Consider the following 19,731-nt stretch of genomic DNA (forward strand, 5'->3'; position numbering starts at 1 on the left):
TAGTATTTTTGTTGAATTCTAATCTTCATTTAAGAATAAACCATTTTGGTACAAATTTAACATCATATAATATTGATTTAAAAAATGCTCTCCGATAAAACTTAAAAACATCATAAAAAAAATGTACCATCATTTTGTACTGCAACTTAAACGAAGTTTTCAAATATACAAAAATTGAGTTTTGCTTCAAAATTTAATTTGAGATTCCTGAAAATTTTTTTTGCGATCAGATTAAAATTATAGAAGTTTTTTTTGGCATGAAAAGCCATCTACAACAATTGTATATTTGACAATTTGGTATATTTTTTACGATATGGTATATTTCGAATATAGTACTATATAAATATACCGAATATAGACATATTTGTAGAATATTTTTGTATTTTTGTGGTATATTTCTTGGTGTATTTGTATATTGTTTAATTGAAAATGAGTAGAGAATATTTCACAGTTGAACACACTCGACTTTAGCTTTCTTTCGTATTTGTATAGCAATTATGAAACTAAATTTCATTAGATTAATACTTTATTATTACATTTAATCATTTTAAATTTATTTCTAGAACCTCGTTTTATTTCAGCTACAAAAGGAAGTGAAATGCAAGAATTTAAGAACAAACTCCCAAAAGTGCAATTCGCGAGTTCGATATACAAATTTTAAAGAGAAATAGTATTGAGATCAACAATCATAAGCCGCAATGATGGAAAATTACTAAAGACGACAAAACTGCGAACATTTACAAACATTTCGCGAATTGACAAAGCCAGGCCAAAAAGGGTTACACAGATTACAGATAACAGATTAAAGATTACAGATTACAGAGGAACAGAGAGGAAGGTGAAGGTACACGCTAAGTAGATGGGTGTGCGGGGTGTTGCGGAGTGGGCGGCAGGTAGTAATCAGATGATAATCCAATTTGCCGAAATATGAGGCGATTGACTAATCCCATTTCGTGCTTGTTCCTTTGGGGATCAATGAATGAATCCGACCGGCTTTGGCTTTCCATTGATCTTGCATTGATCTCGGTGCTCTCTCTACTTTCTAGCTCTCTCTCTCTCTGTCTCTCTCTCTCTCTCTAATCAGGATCAAGAGGAGTATAAATGATGCATGCAACAGCAGAAAGTGTCACAGTCAAGTGAAGCAACTGAAAGTGTAAAGATCGCAGAGTGAAATAAGAATAATTAAGATGGATACATCGACAGTTTTTCAATCTAGTTTCTCGATACGTTCGCTGCTGGCGGATGACAACAACAATAGCAACAACAACAAGCAGCAACAACAACAAAGTGAAAAGTCAACTGAATACAATCGCAGTGTCAGCTCGAGTCCTGCCTCATCCTCCTCCGCCTCCTCCTCCTCGGATGATGCAACGCCAACAAACTCTCAATCAAAATCGAATGAGAAGCCAGCTTTCACATACAGCGCATTGATTGTGATGGCCATAAGACGAAGTCCCGAGCAGCGTTTGACATTGAGCGGCATTTGCAAATGGATTGCCGATAATTTTGCCTACTATCAGAATCACAAAAGTGTGTGGCAGAATTCCATACGCCACAATTTGAGTTTGAATCCGTGTTTTGTGCGTGTGCCGCGTGCTTTGGATGATCCAGGACGTGGTCACTATTGGGCATTGGATCCGTATGCCGATGATTTGACCATTGGTGAGACAACGGGACGTTTGCGACGCACCAACAACCACAGCAACCACAGCGGCGGCAACATTTGTAGCAGCAACAACAGTCGAATGTTGCAAGGACATGGCAAAGCGGCGTATGCTGCAATGCATCCTTATCAGCCGGCTGCTGCGTTCTATGCTCAGCTCTTTAAGCCACAGCCTCAACTGCATGCCAGCTACTTTCCCATCATGCCTGAAACAACAACAACAACAGCAGCAGCAGCAGCAGCAACAGCACAACATCAACAACAGCAGCAACATCTATTGATGTTGCAGAGCAATCAACATGCAACTGCAACGGCAGCTGCCACAGCAGCAGCAACAGCAGCAGCAGCAGCATATCGCTACCAGCATCAGCAACAGCAACAGCAGAGCAGCTTATCACTGTATTACCATCAACAGCAGCAACAGCAGCAGCTTCAACCTCGGCACAGCAGCAACCACAGCAATTACTACCAGCAACAACAGCAATATCAACACAATTATTATCTGCCACAGCAACAACAACAACAACAGCAACATGTTGAACCTTATGGCCCTGCTGTTGCTGCTGCTTATGCCGGCAAATGGCTGCGACAACCAGCCGAGTGTCTGCTGTGGCGTTAAAGTCGCACTCACATTATATTAAACGTGCCACAATCGCAACAATATTACGCATACGCCTCGTAATACCAACCAAGACAAGTTCAACTTTAGCTACTTTTAAGGCGTAGAACGCGTTGCTTTCAACTTTCAATCCAGCCGAGAACTCTTCCTAACGCATACTGTAATATTAATATTAACTCACTATAATTAATTAGTTTAAGTCTGCAGTGTATTTTTTTTATAGTTTACAATAAATATATTACCAAAAAAAAAACACATTACATTCTTTTATTTTAAAGAATTATTTATAAATACTAGACAGCAGTCTAATGAACCTAATCAGCTTAAGAAAATAATCAAGAGAAGAATAAGAAGTAGAAGAAGTATATTGCTTCATTTTCTTTAAGAGAATACAATTAAGCTTCAGTAAGCATTTCCCATTGTAAGCCAGTGAGGCGCTTAGCACACTTAATTTCTCTTTCCACACGCACTTAAGAGAAATAATTGCACGGGCAAAACTCAATTTGAGCGCATGCTTAAATTGCTTAGAATCAAAAACAAAGAGAAAACTAAAACGAATTGCCGAAGTGCGATCCTACGAAGCCGAACCTGTGTTCGTCTATTCACACTTCGTGACAGAAAAGCAAAAACAATTTCAAATGGAATGTCGCCTTGGAAGTGCATGCACACAAATCTGGTAGATGTATGTGCATATGTATGTATATTTGTGATTACTCACCCTCTCATATTTGCACAGCCACTGCATATTGTATTTATTCATTTTGATTGTGCATTAACTGCATTAATTTATACTCTCATTCTAATACACTTATATTCGCCAATCACAAATTACAAAAAAATAAGCACTAACTCACATTTTCAAATTTGGAATACTCCGTAACAAATCACATTTAAAATCACTTACAAAAAAAAAGTAGAAAAAAAAACGCACACACTTGCATTTCTCTATTATGCACACATGCACAGCAAGGAGAAAAAGGAATTAGAACGCGCGATTCACTAACACCAACGCACAACACACGAAGAATGTGAAGGAGAATTGCAAAGTGACGCCACGCCGTTTTTTCACTCACTTTTTTCCAGTTTCCGGAGTCGACAAATTAAGCAAAATTCACATCACACACGTATTTTACACTATTCACTTGACGATATTTAATATGATTAACGATTTCGCAATGTTTAATTATTAATTAATCACTAGCTAAGCCATTATAACGAATTCAAATGCAAATGCAGCGCGGATCAAACATTTGCATTTGCACTCTGCGCTCGTCTGTCGCATACTGACTTAAGAGGGACATTAATGTTCCTTCCTATGCATTTCTGCAAAGAGCTTTCATTTGGACAATTTTGTTACAGAAAGGATCAAAATAGTCCAAAGTGGTCAATTATGTCAATGTCCCATCATGAAGTGCACCAAGTCAATTTGGAATTGGGGACTGCGATTACATTCGGATGCGCGTTAGTCGAGTGCCGAACCAAATCGTTTGCTGATCTCAAGCAAAGGCAGTTCTTAAAGGATTTATTTGCATGTGTTGCAGACAAAAGCTCTTTGCGTTGCGTTCATTTAAGTTGAAACGCACTTTGATAGAACAGAATTAAATTCGTGTCTCACTTATTGTGAGTTGTTTGTTGACCAGGTTTATCTCAGTCTGTATGGAACAGCAGCTAAGCTTCTGTTATGCATAATTATGGCCAATTCGAAGGCTTAGCCAAGGCTTTTATGATTTACCATTCGCCTCTTAGCTACACCTGTCGCATGAGACCAGCCCAAAGAGTACACGAAAAGCGAAAAAAATGAAAAAAAAGTAAGCGAATGGTGAGGCCAAGAGTGTCATCATCATCAGCAGCATCTCGATAATGATCATCAGCATTATTATTATATTAATAATTATGAGCTAGAGTGCAGCTCGTAAGTTAATGCTAGCGGTCAATAGCATTGCAACTGGCAACAACGAACAACGGACAACGAACGAACAAATGGCTTATGAAAAGAGCTAATCTGATAATACAGAATTGAAAGGGGCGGTCACGGCACGAATTTTTGCTACACGCTCTCAATACTATGGGCCCACAGCTTAGAGTTCCAAGTTTTGAACCAGCGGACAACGAAGCACAGAAAAAAACCTGCAACCTGCAACCTGGGACTTATTTTGCGACGATTGACGATGACGATGGCGAGATGGCAACAACAACAACAACAACGACGTCAACTGCAGTGCACCAACATCATCATCATTATGATCTTCATCATCATCATATAGTGCAGCTCTCATGCGAGCATAAGACAAAAAAAAAAAGCTGAAAAAAAACAGAAGGGATCGATCGCTTGATCGGACAGCGAAATTGCATTTGTCTGCAGCAGCACTCGTACTTATTATTGCCGAGGCAACAGCAACAACAACAACAGCAGCAACATACTATAGATTGTAGAGTAGTTTACCCATAATGTTAGCAGCAGGTAAAGTGCACAAAGCTAAAGCCAATGTCGAAGTCTCAGTCGATGTCGATGTCGAGAGTACATGCCTTGGACATGCATAATGACGAGAAGCCGCCGACATTGTGCTTGCCACATGCGGCATGTTGCTGCTGCTGCTGCTGCTCGTAATCTGTTGCAGATTGGCGTCTGAGCAACAGATGTCAATAATTCAAGACCCAATAGCGGTAGTAAACTAGTGTACTGTGTACAGTAGAGCACATACACAGCACAACAGCAAGTATTCGGGGGAGGCGAGATCTTAATTTTGGGTTTCGTAGAATCTCTGACCAAACTCTGAGCAGACTCTGATCTCTAACATCATAATAAACTAGAGCAAAGGCTTCAATTTATTGCTAGACTGAAGCCAAAGATAGTATAGCGAGCGCTGTGGAATTTTGCCACAATCTTAGAATATGAATATATCGTCACAAGGTCAATGAATTTTAAAAAGATTAATGCAGTTCAACAAAAACAACGTAACGAACACAATTTAATAAATTTTGTTTAGCGTAAAAAGGATTAACAAAGAAATTCATAGTTGTTTCTGGCGCACTTTCTTTCGAATATAATATTCAATATTTATTATGAACTTATTTAGCCAAGACAAAAGCCCACTCAACAAAATCCTTTCCATACACACTGATAAGCATCTATAATTCGGTTCGATCAACGAACGCTTTGGTTCAGCACTCGACTAACGCGCATCCAATTGCAATCCCCAAATGTTTACACATTGATTTGGTGCACTTCATAATGGGACATTGACATAATTGACCACTTTGAACTATTTTGATCCTTTCTGTAACAAAATTGTCCACGTAAAAGCTCCTTGCAGAAATGCATAGGAAGGAACATTAATGTCCCTCTTAAGTCAGTATGCGACAGACGAGCGCAGAGTGCAAATGCAAATGTTTGATCCGCGCCGCATTTGCATTTAAATTCGTTCAATTGGCTTAGCTAGTGATTAATTAATAATTAAACATCGTGAAATCGTTAATTATATTAAAAAATCGCAAGTGAATAGTGTAAAATACGTGTGTGATGTGAATTTTGCTTAATTTTTCGCCTACGAAATCTGGAAAAAAGTGAGTGAAAAAGCGGCGTGGCGTCACTTTGCGATTCTCCTTCACATTCTTCGTGTGTTGTGCGTTGGTGTTAGTGAATCGCGCGTTCTTTTTCTCCTTGCTGTGCATGAGAGCATAATAGAGAAATGCAAGTGTGTGTGTTTTTTTTTCTACGTTTTTTTTTATAAGTGATTTTAAATGTGATGTGTTACGGAGTATTCCAAATTTGATAATGTGAGTTAGTGCTTATTTTTTTTTAAATTTGTGTTTGGTGAATATAAGTGTATTAGAATGAGAATATAAATTAATGCAGTTAATGCACAATCAAAATGAATAAATACAATATGCAGTGGCTGTGCAAATATGAGAGGGTGAGTAATCACAAATACTTAAATACATCTTCCAGATTTGTGTGTATGCACTTCCAAGGTGACATTCCATTTGAAATTGTTTTTGCTTTTCTGTCACGAAGCATGCACGAAGTATGAATAGACGAACACATGTTCTGCTTCGTAGGATCGCACTTCGGCAATTCGTTTTAGCTTTCTCTTTGTCTTTGATTCTAAGCAATTTAAGCATGCGCTCAAATTGAGTTTTGCCCGTCCAATTATTTCTCTTAAGTGCGAGAGTGAAGAGAATTTGAGTGTGTGCCTTGAATATTTACGCTGGCTTACAATGCATAAAATACATGCTATTTTTTTTATCCTACTAAAGAGATTATTCTACAAATAAGTTTTTATTATTATCATTTATTTACTATACAATCGGATAAATATTATATAAAAATGCTCAAAATAATTAGTATAGCGACAAATGCAAAAACTCCACCGTCTCTATCCCCAGAGTCTAGAACTCTTTGCTAGAGTGTAAAATGTTGAAGAACCATTGACCACAAGATCAATAGATTGTTAAAGTCCAAGTACGTATCGTATAATAGTAAATAGTATTTCGAGTGCCACTTTCAGTTGTCTTATGTGCCATGTTCCATTTAGCTTCGTTTTAATTTCCTTCCTCTTCCTGATGTTAGAGAGAAACGACAACGACGACGACGATTCTGATCCCCACAAACTACTCAGCGAACAAAAGAAGAGATTAAATACAACAACAACAAAAAGCGGAGCAAGAAACAAAAAAAAAATAAAAGAAAAGAACAAAATCTGCTCAAACTCAATTATAAAAATTCAACCCAATCTCAATTCCCGCGAAACTGGTGTTTTGAAGCTTTTTTTTTGCGTTTTGTATTTTCGTATTTTTTTTTTTTTGTATTTTTATTATTGCCGTTCTGGCTTTACTTCAGAGAGCTTGTGATCCCGATTTCAGAACCCTTTGTGTGTGTTGTTTTGTGGTCATTCGTCATTTTAAGTTCACACACACACGCACCCAAAGAGACAGAGATAGACACAGAGAGAGAGAGAGAGAGAGAGGGAGGGAAGAGAGGCGTAGACCTCTCTCAGGGCCCGGGACTGTCCCTAGTCATTGACACTGATATGTGTGGCAAGGTATGTCTTTTGAAATGACAATCTGCAATTTGCTATTCGAAACCGTTTAAAGTAATTTATTTTTTCCCTTGCCGAGGACGCGATCAGCGACGCGACTTCTTTGCCAAACACACACACACACATACGAATTTATTTATATATTTAGTATATATTGTATATAGTAGTATGTATATAAGTAATTTAGCTTGTCTCTTGTCGTTTTTAGTTTGGTCAGCTCTTTAGGGCCGGATGTTTGGCATCGCATTGCTTTTGACTCTAGACATTACAGTGCCACACAGCAGTATGTAGCTAGCTACCAAAAATTAAAACATAGTTTGTCAGATATTGATTTAGAAGGGGATTTTACCAAAAATATATTAAAATCAGCTTCTAATTTCAGTTTAAAACATTTTCAAAAAATTTCATATTTTACTTACATATATAATAATTATTATTATTTCAATTTATGTTAGAACAATTCCAACTTTTCTACTTAAACCTATGAATGTGCTCAACTATGAGATACCCGCTACCCTTTGTGAATAAAAGCAAAAAATTGAGGTATTATATATGAAAATATAGCAAATTAATATAACGAAAATACATTAAAAAATATTTCATATTCTATACTTGGTATATTGATACACATTGTACTACATACAAAATATACCATAAAGTGTAAAATATACCGTCGAGTCTGTTCGACATTGAGATACCCGGTACTTATTGTGAATAAAAGCGAAACAGCGTGGTGTTAATTTGTAAATATAAAAAACTAATATACCGCAAAAATACTAAAAATATACCAACGGCTATACTTGGTATATTAAGATAGTATTACATGCAAAATATACCAGACTCTCAGCTAAAGCAAGAATATAATATATAAGCTGATCAAGAATATATATACATGGATCGTGGATGTCTTCTTCTGCCTTTTACATATGTATTTTTCCTTGAGGCACAAAGTTGTAATACCCTCTTAATCTATGAGAGCGGGTCTTGAAATTAATTTCACCAATTAATAAAGTAAATTTTACAACATTGTACAGAATTTTCTTATATAGTAATATAATATGATGTGTGTTTGAGAATAAAGCAATTGCTAATACTATTTATGTCGAAAGCTTAGAACAATCTACCTTCTTGCATATAATACTTTACTATGCCTCTTCTTATATACTACACATAGTTATACCATTCTCTGTAACTGTACCCATAGAACCGAAATCAATATTTCATTATTTGGGCTCATTAATGGGCAAACAGAAGCATAATTCCCCATAGAGGAAACACACGGTTTGGTTGTTGCTCTTCCGATATGCAGGGACGACAAATGATGGAAATGTTGATGAAAAATGGGCATTGGGAAAAAGTGCGTTAGTTTCACTCTTGATTAAGGGTCATTTAATTAATGGTTCACTCTCTGCCAGCCACATAACTCAAACGTCCTGACAGTTCTTCGTTCTCCGTTTTGTAATCAATGTCCAAAGCAAAAAGAAAAACAGTGAAAAGATTTCGTTATGCTAAATTGAGTTGATGAATATTTTATGCAATAGTTGGTTGATGCTGAGCAGATATCGAAAAGAAGTTCTTCACCCACTTCTTGACCAGTGTTGTGTGTCTTGAGGCTGTGATTGAAGAGGCAAACATGCGTAACCATATGTCAACCCTTTTTTGCTCTCTCTCTCTCTCTCTCTCTCTCTATCTAGTCTGTCTGCCCGACTCTCTCATAAATAATGCAGCCAATTAAGGACAACGTACATGTGTCACACATTAAGCATCAAGTCAGTTGGCCATAAAGATGCCTCTGACCCATCCACAGCCAACTAGTCAACTAGTCACACAGCAAAATATCCTTCTCAACTGGAACATGCTCGGACAGCTCCAAGAGTCATGCATATGCATATGTCTACTACTCAACTACTACAATGAATCCTTATAAGCACTATCACACACATAAAAGGTAAAGCATTTGCGGTTTTCAACTCGCTAGAGATTTAAAACAAAAGGACAATGGACCACTTACATATGTATTTAATTAAACAGCTTAGCAACAAACATTGAGATGACATTAAAGGGATTTTACTGTATTTGAAATCTGAAGATTGTAAATACTTAATTGGCTATTGATTTTGCAAACTAACTTAACTGCGAATCTTATACATTTAACACATATCAAAAATAGATTATACACTAAATAAGAAGAGCTCTAAAATCAGGATTTTGGTCTTAGTATACAAATTGCGTCAAGAACATGAAAATCTTATATTAGAAAACACATCTTGATTTCAAGAATATTTAATATAAAACCCAAAATCTTATTTATAAAAGCAAAACAAATTGTAATGTTCTGAGACCACGAATCACGAATATTGAAATTTTCAGACTAATATTCTTAGTCTCAAGAATTTGTCCTTAAAGTGGTCTTAGTTTAAGAACACAATTTTTAAGACGAATGTTCTTAATTTTAGAATTTGGTCTTTTCTGGCAAAAGTTTAAAAACCACGTTTACAGATATCAAATTGAAGAACATGTTATACTTGTTTCAAAATTTGTCTTCAGCATGCATTTTTTGAAAAAGCGTTTGCTCTAAAAGCATTTCTATTCAGCTCCTAAAAAAAGTCTTAACTTTTTAGACGATATGTGAATAGATCTTCTAACCATTACATTTTAAAGAACTTACAAGTGAATCCTTTAAAGAATGTAGTTTCTTTTCATAAGCGTGAATCGAAATAATATTTTTGATGCTAAGATTTCAAAATTACTATTAGCAAATATAGTTAAAAGACCACTTGCAATGAAATTTACATATTACAAATTATAGATTATAAACAAAAGCTTCAATTTTTTTCATTTTTGCGTGTCGTTAAGCAATACATTTAAAATATCTCACATAAAATCCTATAAATATATGAAAAAGTGAATTTATGTGTATAAATGAAACATGTATGAATATACCAAAGGTTGTATTTGGTATATTAATATAGTATCATAGAGTGCAATCTGTAACAGATTGTCGAATTGTGAATAAATGCTAAACAGTGCTAAACCTACTAATTTGGTATCACATAAATACTAAAAATATACTGTATGGTATATTGAAATAGTACTACATTAAAAATATACCATATTTTCTGCCATTGCAACTGAGAGTTCTAGTAAATAGGCTTTAGAATTTCTTAAATAATTATTATTGTATGACAAAAATGGGGTTGAAATAAATATTGGAGATATTTTTAATTTCACAGTTGTATAGTCAAAAGTATCACAATATTTAGTCAACTTTGCTGTAAGCATATTTCACATTACACAAACGAAAATAAAGTGCTGTTGTCACAGTTGAGTTGAGCTTGAGCTTGAGCTTTATTGTCTTTGTGCCTCAAGTGATTGACAAATCACATTGCCATGGCTTTCACAGCTTCGAGAGCTGAGTTGCTTTAGCTGTTGATCTGAAACGCAAACTGGTTAAGTTCAAATCAACTGTAATTAAGTCCGAGCAGAGTTTGAGCTTAAGATTTCAACACAATTCGAGTGCTAAAGTAAAGTAAAGTAATCGTAATCGCAATCGTAATCGGAATCGAAATCTCGTGTGCACTCAAGGTAATGTCAACACTTCACTTTCGCTGTGACAATGTCATGGCATAAAAAACTCGATTTGTGGTTGACCAAAGACAAAGCCACAAAACGAGGAAGTCAATGACAAAGGAGGATGGATCATCTCTTGATTTGTTGCTGTTGCTAATGTTGCTTCTTCTTAACTTTTTCAATACATATGTAGCGCCACAAATCTTTGGGGCAAATGGAACTTATTTTTTTTTTGACTGCCTCTCCGTTCGCTCGTTTTTGCAATTGTGGTTTGAGGTTATTTTTCTTGTTATTTTTTTGGTTTTTCGGTTCGTTGTTGTTGTTTCTTGTTTCGTTTCGTTTGCCCTTGTTACTGTTACGATCTCTGGCGCCGCCTTCGCGCACATTGAGAGAACTGCATGTGTGTGTATACGTGTGTGTGTGTGTTGTGCATGCACAAGTTACTCTCCAAAAAGCAACGAGAACCAAATTCATCTTTTTACCACACTTTTTATACCCGCTACCCATAGGGTAGAAGGGTATTATAACTTTGTGCCGGCAGGAAATTTATGTAACAGGTAGAACGAGGCATCTCCGACCCTATAAAGTATATATATTCTTGATCAGCGTCAACAGCCAAGACGATCTAGCCATGTTCGTCTGTCCGTCTGTGTGTCCGTCCGTCTGTCCGTCTGTCCGTATGAACACCTAGATCTCAGAGACTATAAGAGATAGAGCTATAATGATTAATGACAGCATTTGTTATGTTTGCACGCAGATCAAGTTTGTTTCAAATTTTTGCCACGCCCACTTCCGCCCCCACAAATAAAAAAAATGGAATAACAAGTGTAATTTTAAAGCAAGAGTTACGAATTTTGGTATATACAATAATAACTATAGTAGTTATGATTCCTGAAAATTTGCTTGCCATCAGATAAAAATTGTCGAAGTTATTAAAGAAATACTTTTGTATGGGCAAAAACGCCTACTTACTAGGGGTCTTAGTTGCTGTGGCTGACAATCTGGTATATTGTGCCGTCTATGGTATATTTTAAATGCGGTACTACATCGATATACCAAATATACCATTTGGTATATTTTTAGTATTTTTGCAGTGTATTCGGTGTATTTTGAGAAAAATACCGCGCAATATATTTATTTTATTCAAAATGGGTAGCGGGTATCTCACAGTCGAGTACACTCGACTGTAGCTTTCTTACTTGTTGTTTGTGTACTTGCTGCTGCAACGGTCTTCAACGTATTCTTCTTCTTTTTCTTCTTCTTCATTTGCCTTTTACCTTTTGCGCTCCTTTCGCTTTCGTTTACAATGCAGCCTCCAGCTATTTTGACTCTCTCACAGTCAGCACATCGCCGGCATTTAAGTTAATTATTTTCCCCACAAAAAAAAAAACAACAAAAAAAAACATACTTCATGCAAGACCAACACCTTCGCCTTGTCCTCCAACATCACTTTAATTGCCCCTCCGAAAAAAAAAAATGAAACCAAAATTTGCTGGGAAAAATGTAATTCCAAACGATATCAATGAACTATTAGCAGTTGTTGGTATTTTAGTTGGTATTTTTTAACGTTTTTGTGTAACTTTAATTTTGGATTGATTATTATTATGAATAAATTGACAGTTGTTGATCTTTAATTGGTATTTTGTGATGTACTTTTGTAATATCAATTTGGATATGATTCTTATTATGATTAAAATGACAGTTGTTGGTATTTAATTGATATTTTTTAACGTTTTTGTGTAACTTAAATTTTGAATGAATAAATAGACAGTTGTTGGTATTTAATTGGTATTTTGAGATGTACTTTTGTAATATCAATTTCGATATGATTCTTATTATGATTAAAATGACAGTTGTTGGTTCAGTTGGTATTTTTTGCGTATTTTTGTAACTTAAATTTCGATTTGATGCTTATTATGAATAAACTCTTAAATCTCATTAAAAATATTTAGAAAATAAAAGTATCCACAGCTTTAGCATTGTTTACATTAATAATCTTCATCAAGTTAAACATAAAATAGAAACCACTTTAATATTTATTTGGAATGTATTGTTAAAAAATTATAATATTTTTTAATAAATAAATTATATGGTGATAATGCAAACATAATAATTAAACTTACTTTTTATAAAATTAAAAAAAAATCAAAGACTGCTATTTCAGTGTGTAGCCAAAATGTTGTACACTTGTGTAAAAATATTAAAAATAACAGAAAAACTGCTCGTTTCTTATTTCTATGTTCCATTTTACATAAACAATGTACCAGCGATTAACTAACAAAAAGGAATATGCAAGAAAACAGTTATGTATTTTTTTTCGGTCGCACTGCTATTTCAAAGTTCTCATGATATTCCTTAGGCGCAGTTTCATATATCTTTTTTCTGAGTATAGGAATTAGAAGTACATTCAATAGTATTATTTATAATTTATGATTCCTGAAAATTTGGTGTCGATCGGATAAAAATTGTAGCTAATAATATGGTATATAATTTACTCTATGGTATACTTTCAGCGTAGTACTATATCGATATATCAATTATAGGTATATTTTAGTATTATTTTGGTATTTTAATTTGGTACATTTTTTGAATATGGTTCCAACTCGCCTTGTTAGTAATATTTTAAGATAAATGTTCTTGATCTTATTTTCAGTATAATATTATTGAAATATCTCTATGATATATTTTGAGTGTAGTATTATATCGATATACCAATTATAACCTTCAGTATATTTTATTAAATTTCTTCTATATTTCTAAAGCGTAGTACTATATCGATATATCAATTATAGGTATATTTTAGTATTATTTTGGTATATTAATTTGATACATTTTTTTAATATGGTTCCAACTCGCCTTGTTAGTAATATTTTAAGATAAATGTTCTTGATTTTATTTTCAGTATAATATTATTGAAATATGATATATTTTGAGTGTAGTATTATATCGATATACCAATTATAACCTTCAGTATATTTTATTAAATTTCTTCTATATTTTTAAAGCGTAGAACTATATCGATATACCAATTATAACCGATATATATTTTACTATTTTTTTAGTATATTAATTTGGTACATTTTTAGAATAAGGTTGGAATAATAAGAATAAGGAATTGGTTAGCGGGTATCTTACAGTCGAGCACACTCGAGCGTTGCTTTATTTCTTGTTAATAAAAACTTGATCTAATTTGTATCTTTCTTTATATTATTTTAAGAATAATACTATTTAAATATTATATCTTATAAGAATAAAGTATTACCATACTCAGTATTGCGTCATCCAATTGGATGTAAACAACTGAAACTTGTTTCAGTCACTTTCGTATGCTTCAAGCCCACAGCTGTGTATTTGTGTGTGTGTGTGTGTGTGCGTGTGTAATGCGTGTAATAATATGTAAGCGTAAATAAGGAGGCAGCAGCGTCTATTATTTTCGTCCTTATTAATTGCAACAATTACAAGTCGATTTGTTGTCCAAGGTGTCATGACAACGAGTCTGCTTGCAGTCCACTTTGCTGTGTGCTGTGTAATAAATGCATGTGGTTAATTAACAATAATTAATAATGCAATATCAAGCAGAGAGAGAAGAGGGAGAGAGAAGAGGGAGAGCGAAAGAGATGGCAACACACAGTGGGGCAGCAAAAATGTTCAGAGCTCAAAATGTTGTCGTTGTCGTTGTCGTAGTCGTTTGGTTATTGTCATGTTGTTGTCTCATTGTCTCTTTTTCTTGTTGTCCTGCTAGTTGTTCATTCCGTCTCCCTTCCTCTCTCTCTCCCTCTCTTGCTCTGGCTTTGCGTGTAAGCGTCACATTTTGCCAATACGCGTATGCGTGAATAAATAAAAGTTTCTAAAGGGATTGTCACCCATGCCAACTAAAAACAAAATCCGCCTGTCATATATATCACTCCACAGACGGGGGCCCCAAACCAAGTGGCGGCATTTCAACATTGCGGGAGATGCGGGAAACTCTTCTCTTCTCTCTTCTGTGTTGTTGTTGTTGTTGTTGTTGCTGTTGTTGCTGTAGCCGGACGTAAGCGGGCCATAAAATATGACAAACTTAACAACAGCACGGACAGCAAAGACAACAGCGAGTAAAAGAATTGTCGACAAGGAGAGTGAGACAGAGACAGAGAGTGTGAGAGAGAGAGGGAGAGAGAACGTTGGTTAAACTTTCAACCATGGACACCCACTTGGCCAGCTGTCAATCGTCTAAATCGTTATGGTCACTAGTCGACATTGCTGCCGTCATAAAGTCGACGTTTTAAATAAATTATTAACGACGACAACGAACAAACGGACAATGGACAAACAAATCCGTGTTGTTGTGACTACGCGTTGACATCTGATGCGAAAGCGAGAATATCACGTATACGACCCCCCCACCACTAATTAATGCACTCTCTTTCTCTCTCTCGGATTGTACTTGCTACACACATTCGTGTTCGTAGTGTATCATAACTTTTAAATGACTTCCGTTACACACACACACACACACACACACACGTACACACACAGAGCACTCTTCGGCTGGCTTCATGATCATTGGCGTCCTGTCGTCACGTTCATTTAAACGATATAAGCACTGTTCAGCACATTGCAACGGCAACGGCAAATGATCTGGGATCGGATCTGGGTCCTGAATGAAACGCCAACTGAATCGGGCTACAACGACACACTTAATACGCTTAATCGATTGTCAATGCGAAAGATGCTAAAAATATAAAGTTTTTTTTTTTTTTATTAAAAATAATACGAAATAATAACTAAGATAGGGGTACTGTTACCTAACTGGGCAACTTAAGCAAATCAGAACAAATATAAGGATTAATAATGAATTTGTAGTGAAAATTTATTTATTTTTCATTCTTTTTTTTTTAACTTTAATTCTAATGCGCTCATTGTCAATGGGAAAGACAAGAAAAATATTAAGACTAATGATGATTTTTTAGAGAAAATGAATCAACACAAAACAGTAAATTTATTTTTACTTTTCATATTTTTAACTTCAATTCTAATCCGCTGATTGTCAATGCGAAAGATGCTAAAAATATAAAGATTAATAATGAATTTTGTAGTGAAAATTTATTTAACATCATTTTCATTCTTTTTTTAACTTCAATTCTAATGCGCTGATTGTCAATGCAAAAGATGCTAAAAAATATAAAGATTTTTTTTTTTTTTTTTTTTTTTTTTTATTAAAAATAATAATAAATGATAACAAAGCAAATCAGAACAAGTATAAAGATTAATAATGAATTCGTAGTGAAAATTTATTTATTTTTCATTCTTTATTTAAATTTAATTCTAATGCGCTGATTGTCAATGCAAAAAGATGCAAAATATACAAAGATTAATAATGAATTTGTAATGAAAATAAATCAACACAAAACCGTAAATTGATTTACTTTTCATAGATTAAAAAGTAATATGTAATGAAAAGAAATCAGTAAAATCGGTCGAATAAATATAGATTTCAACAAAAAATAAAAATTAAATCAATATATGGATATGGGTGGAATAAATCAATATAGATTTATTTTGTATATTTTTAATTCGCACGCAGAGAAAAAAAATCTAGATTGAAAAGTAGATGGCATGCCTTGATTGAAGATTTTTTCGATCTTAAAAAAAAAATCTTGAAATAAAATTTAAAATTTAGACCAAGATTTAAATGCCAATTTTGAATTTTAAGATTAATAACATATTACTTTAAAATTTAAGTCTTGCTTCAAGAATGTTTTAGTTCGGATTATTAAATCTTGAGTTAAGAACGTTTCAATCCTAAAAAAAAAAAACTTGAAACAAGATTTTTAAGTTGAAAAATCTTAAAACAAGAGATGTTGTTCTTCAATCATTTTTTTTTAAGATCGAACAGATGTCAAATTTCAAAAACTTGCTCTGGTTTCTTAATATTATATGTTGGAATTCCCTTCGTGTACAACTAGAACCTAATTTTTGGTTTGATTGCTGTTAACTTAGTAAGTAGAGATATAGCAAATTATGCAAAGAATTGAAAGAACTGATTAATTTATGTAAATGTAATTAATATTAAAACACAATTATTCATAATAAATTAACCAAGTATATATAAAATCGTAGCCAGCCTCACAAAATTTGAAAGCAAAGAGAAGTTGAATTCAGAACAATTGAAATGTGATCAAATATTTTGTACTTTTTTTTTGGTGAGATTCATATTTAGACTTTTTGATATTGTAGGTCATATGTAATTTCGTTTAGGCCACTGGAGCTGAGCAAAAATTGGTTTACTTGGCTTTTTTTCGTTGGTTTCGTTGTTGTTGGCTTAAAGCGAACAAACGCGAACGCGGAACGATTTTTATACCCGCTACCCATAGGGTAGAAGGGTATTATAACTTTGTGCCGGCTGTGTGTCTGTCCGTCTGTCCGTATGAACACCTAGATCTCAGAGACTACGAGAGATAGAGCCATAATTTTTTTTCGACAGCATTTGTTATGTTTGCACGCAGATCAGGTTTGTTTCAAATTTTTGCCACGCCCACTTCCGCTCCCACAAATCAAAAAAATCGAATAACAAGCGTAATTTTAAAGCTAGAGTTGCAAATTTTGGTATATACAATAATAACTATAGTAGTTATGATTCCTGAAAATTTGGTTGCGATCAGCTAAAAATTGTCGAAGTTATTAAAGATATACGCTTACTTACTAGGGGTCTTAGTTGCTTTGGCTGACAATCTGGTATATTGTGCCGTCTATGGTATATTTTGAATACGGTACTATGTCGATATACCAAATATACCATTCGGTATATTTTTAGTATTTTTGTAGTATTTTCGGTATATTTTGAGAAAAATACCGCAAAATATATTTCATTTATTCAAAATGGGTAGCGGGTATCTCACAGTCGAGTACACTCGACTGTAGCTTTCTTACTTGTTTTTTTTTTTTGTTACTTTTTGGCTTGGCTTGGGGTTAGCAAAAGGCGCCAATGTTTGCACCGCGGGGCGCATTTTCGATGCAGATGAAGCGAATTTCATTTTCCTGCCCTTTGCTTATATTTGTTGCTGTTGTTGTTGCTGTTGTTGTTGGTGGAAGAAGCGAAACGATTTACCTTGTGAGTAGCATATTTAGGCGATTTTATTGCATTGACTGTGAAATGAGAAATAAAACAATGTTGTCGCTCAGTTCCATCTGATTATGGTGTTGAAATCTCAGAGTGTGTGTGTGAGTGTGTGTGTGTGTTTTCGTGTGTGTGAGTTTGCTTTCTATTTGCCGTGCAGGAAGGAAGTTGTGAATCTTTTTTTGGGGGCAATGTTTGACAGCTTTTTGTTTCTTTGCTTTTTTTTTGTTTTTTTTTTTTGGTGAACCAAAGATTGTATTTCTGGGCTTGGAGGAGGGTCAAGCAGGACGTTCACAATGATGATGATGGCTTTTGGTTTTTAGTTTTGCGAAAAGCATTTGAAAAGTAATCGTTCAACGAACCGATTGACAAGGTAATCTTCCCGAAAACATGTGTCCACAATATCAAGGCCATGCCACACACACACACACACACACACTTACACACACACACACACATGCACACACGTCAATCTTTTCCCTTCCTGCTTTGTGGCTGCAAAAGTTTTTGCCCACAAAAGGAAAAACCTCTCGACCGCTGGACGAAAACAAAAAAAAAAAATGAACAAAAAGTGGGGGAAAAACGTGATGTGCAAAACTTGGAAGCCGCTTCAACTTCTGATAAGATTCGACGAACGGTGTTTTTGAAAAGGGTTTTTTTTTTTTTTGGTGCAGGATTTTCCAAAGAGTTGGGGTGGAGAGGGGTAAATTTTCTCGCTTCATCACTTATGCATGCTTTGGTCTATTAGATTTCCGTTTCCGGTTCAACTGTGAACGCATAAAAGTTATACAACGTGTTTGAGGTTTTACGCTCTCTTGCTCATCTCTCTATCTCTCTCACACACACACACATCAATGCGATTTGAACCGCTAAGGCTCACACACCTGGCCACCCGGCTTATAAGTATGCTCAAAGTGTACAAGTCGACGGGCAAAGTGTGTCAGCCAAAAAGGACCAAACGGACCAGACTAGTTCCCCCTTCCCCTCTTTCTGCATCCTTTCCTTTACCCCCATCATCTAACACACATATGCTATTGTATTTTATTTTCGTATTTATATTTTTATTTTATACTTTCAATACTCTTTCATTAATTTGAGAGATAGACAGAGAGATGGACAGAGATATTGTTAGACATAGCTGAAGATTCTTTACGATCTTTGATCTCACATTTATATGATTCTTTAAAAAAGCACTCTCAAAACAATCTAAAAAATATCAATCATCGTTTCACAATTTTTCATTCTTTAAAAAACATTCTTAAAATAATCTACAAAATCATATTTTAAGATCTGTTTAGTTTCTTATATTTTATTTTCGTATTTATATTTTTATTTAATACTTTTAATACTCTTTCATTAATTGGAGACAGAGATATTGTTAGACATAACATATGTTAGCAAAAGATTCTTTACGATCTTTGATTCCACATTTTTTCGATTCTTTAAAAAAGAATTGCTAAGAAATACCAATCATCGTTTCAATATGTTTCATTCTTTAAAAAACATTCCTAAAACAATCTAAACAAAATCTGATTTTAAGATCTATGTAGTTTCTTGATTTTATTTTTATTTCGTATTTATATTTTTATTTAATACTTTTAATACTCAATAGAACAATATTGCGTTCTTTACAATCTTTAATTGCACACTTTTGAATTGTTGTATTCATAAGCAATCTAAAAAATTGCAATCATCGCATTCACATTTTTTTAATCTTTAAAAAACATTCTTAAACAATTTAACA

At 34.4% G+C, this 19,731-nt stretch overlaps 2 protein-coding genes across 3 annotated transcripts in view; one reads left to right on the top strand and one right to left on the bottom strand.

Annotated features, from left to right (window-relative positions):
* Positions 1-19,731, bottom strand: part of LOC117565843 (uncharacterized) — a 328,547-nt gene that overhangs the window by 244,921 nt on the left and 63,895 nt on the right. The gene's annotated exons all lie outside the window — the stretch shown is intronic.
* Positions 1,188-1,712, top strand: LOC117565852 (forkhead box protein D3; the record flags this gene model as incomplete). The annotated part of the gene is made up of 2 exons (XM_034245173.2): positions 1,188-1,273; positions 1,322-1,712. Coding segments are annotated over exons 1-2 (477 nt in total), but the record flags the coding sequence as incomplete, so codon positions are not given.

This window comes from Drosophila albomicans, chromosome X (assembly GCF_009650485.2).
Source record: "Drosophila albomicans strain 15112-1751.03 chromosome X, ASM965048v2, whole genome shotgun sequence".
NCBI lineage: Eukaryota > Metazoa > Arthropoda > Insecta > Diptera > Drosophilidae > Drosophila > Drosophila albomicans.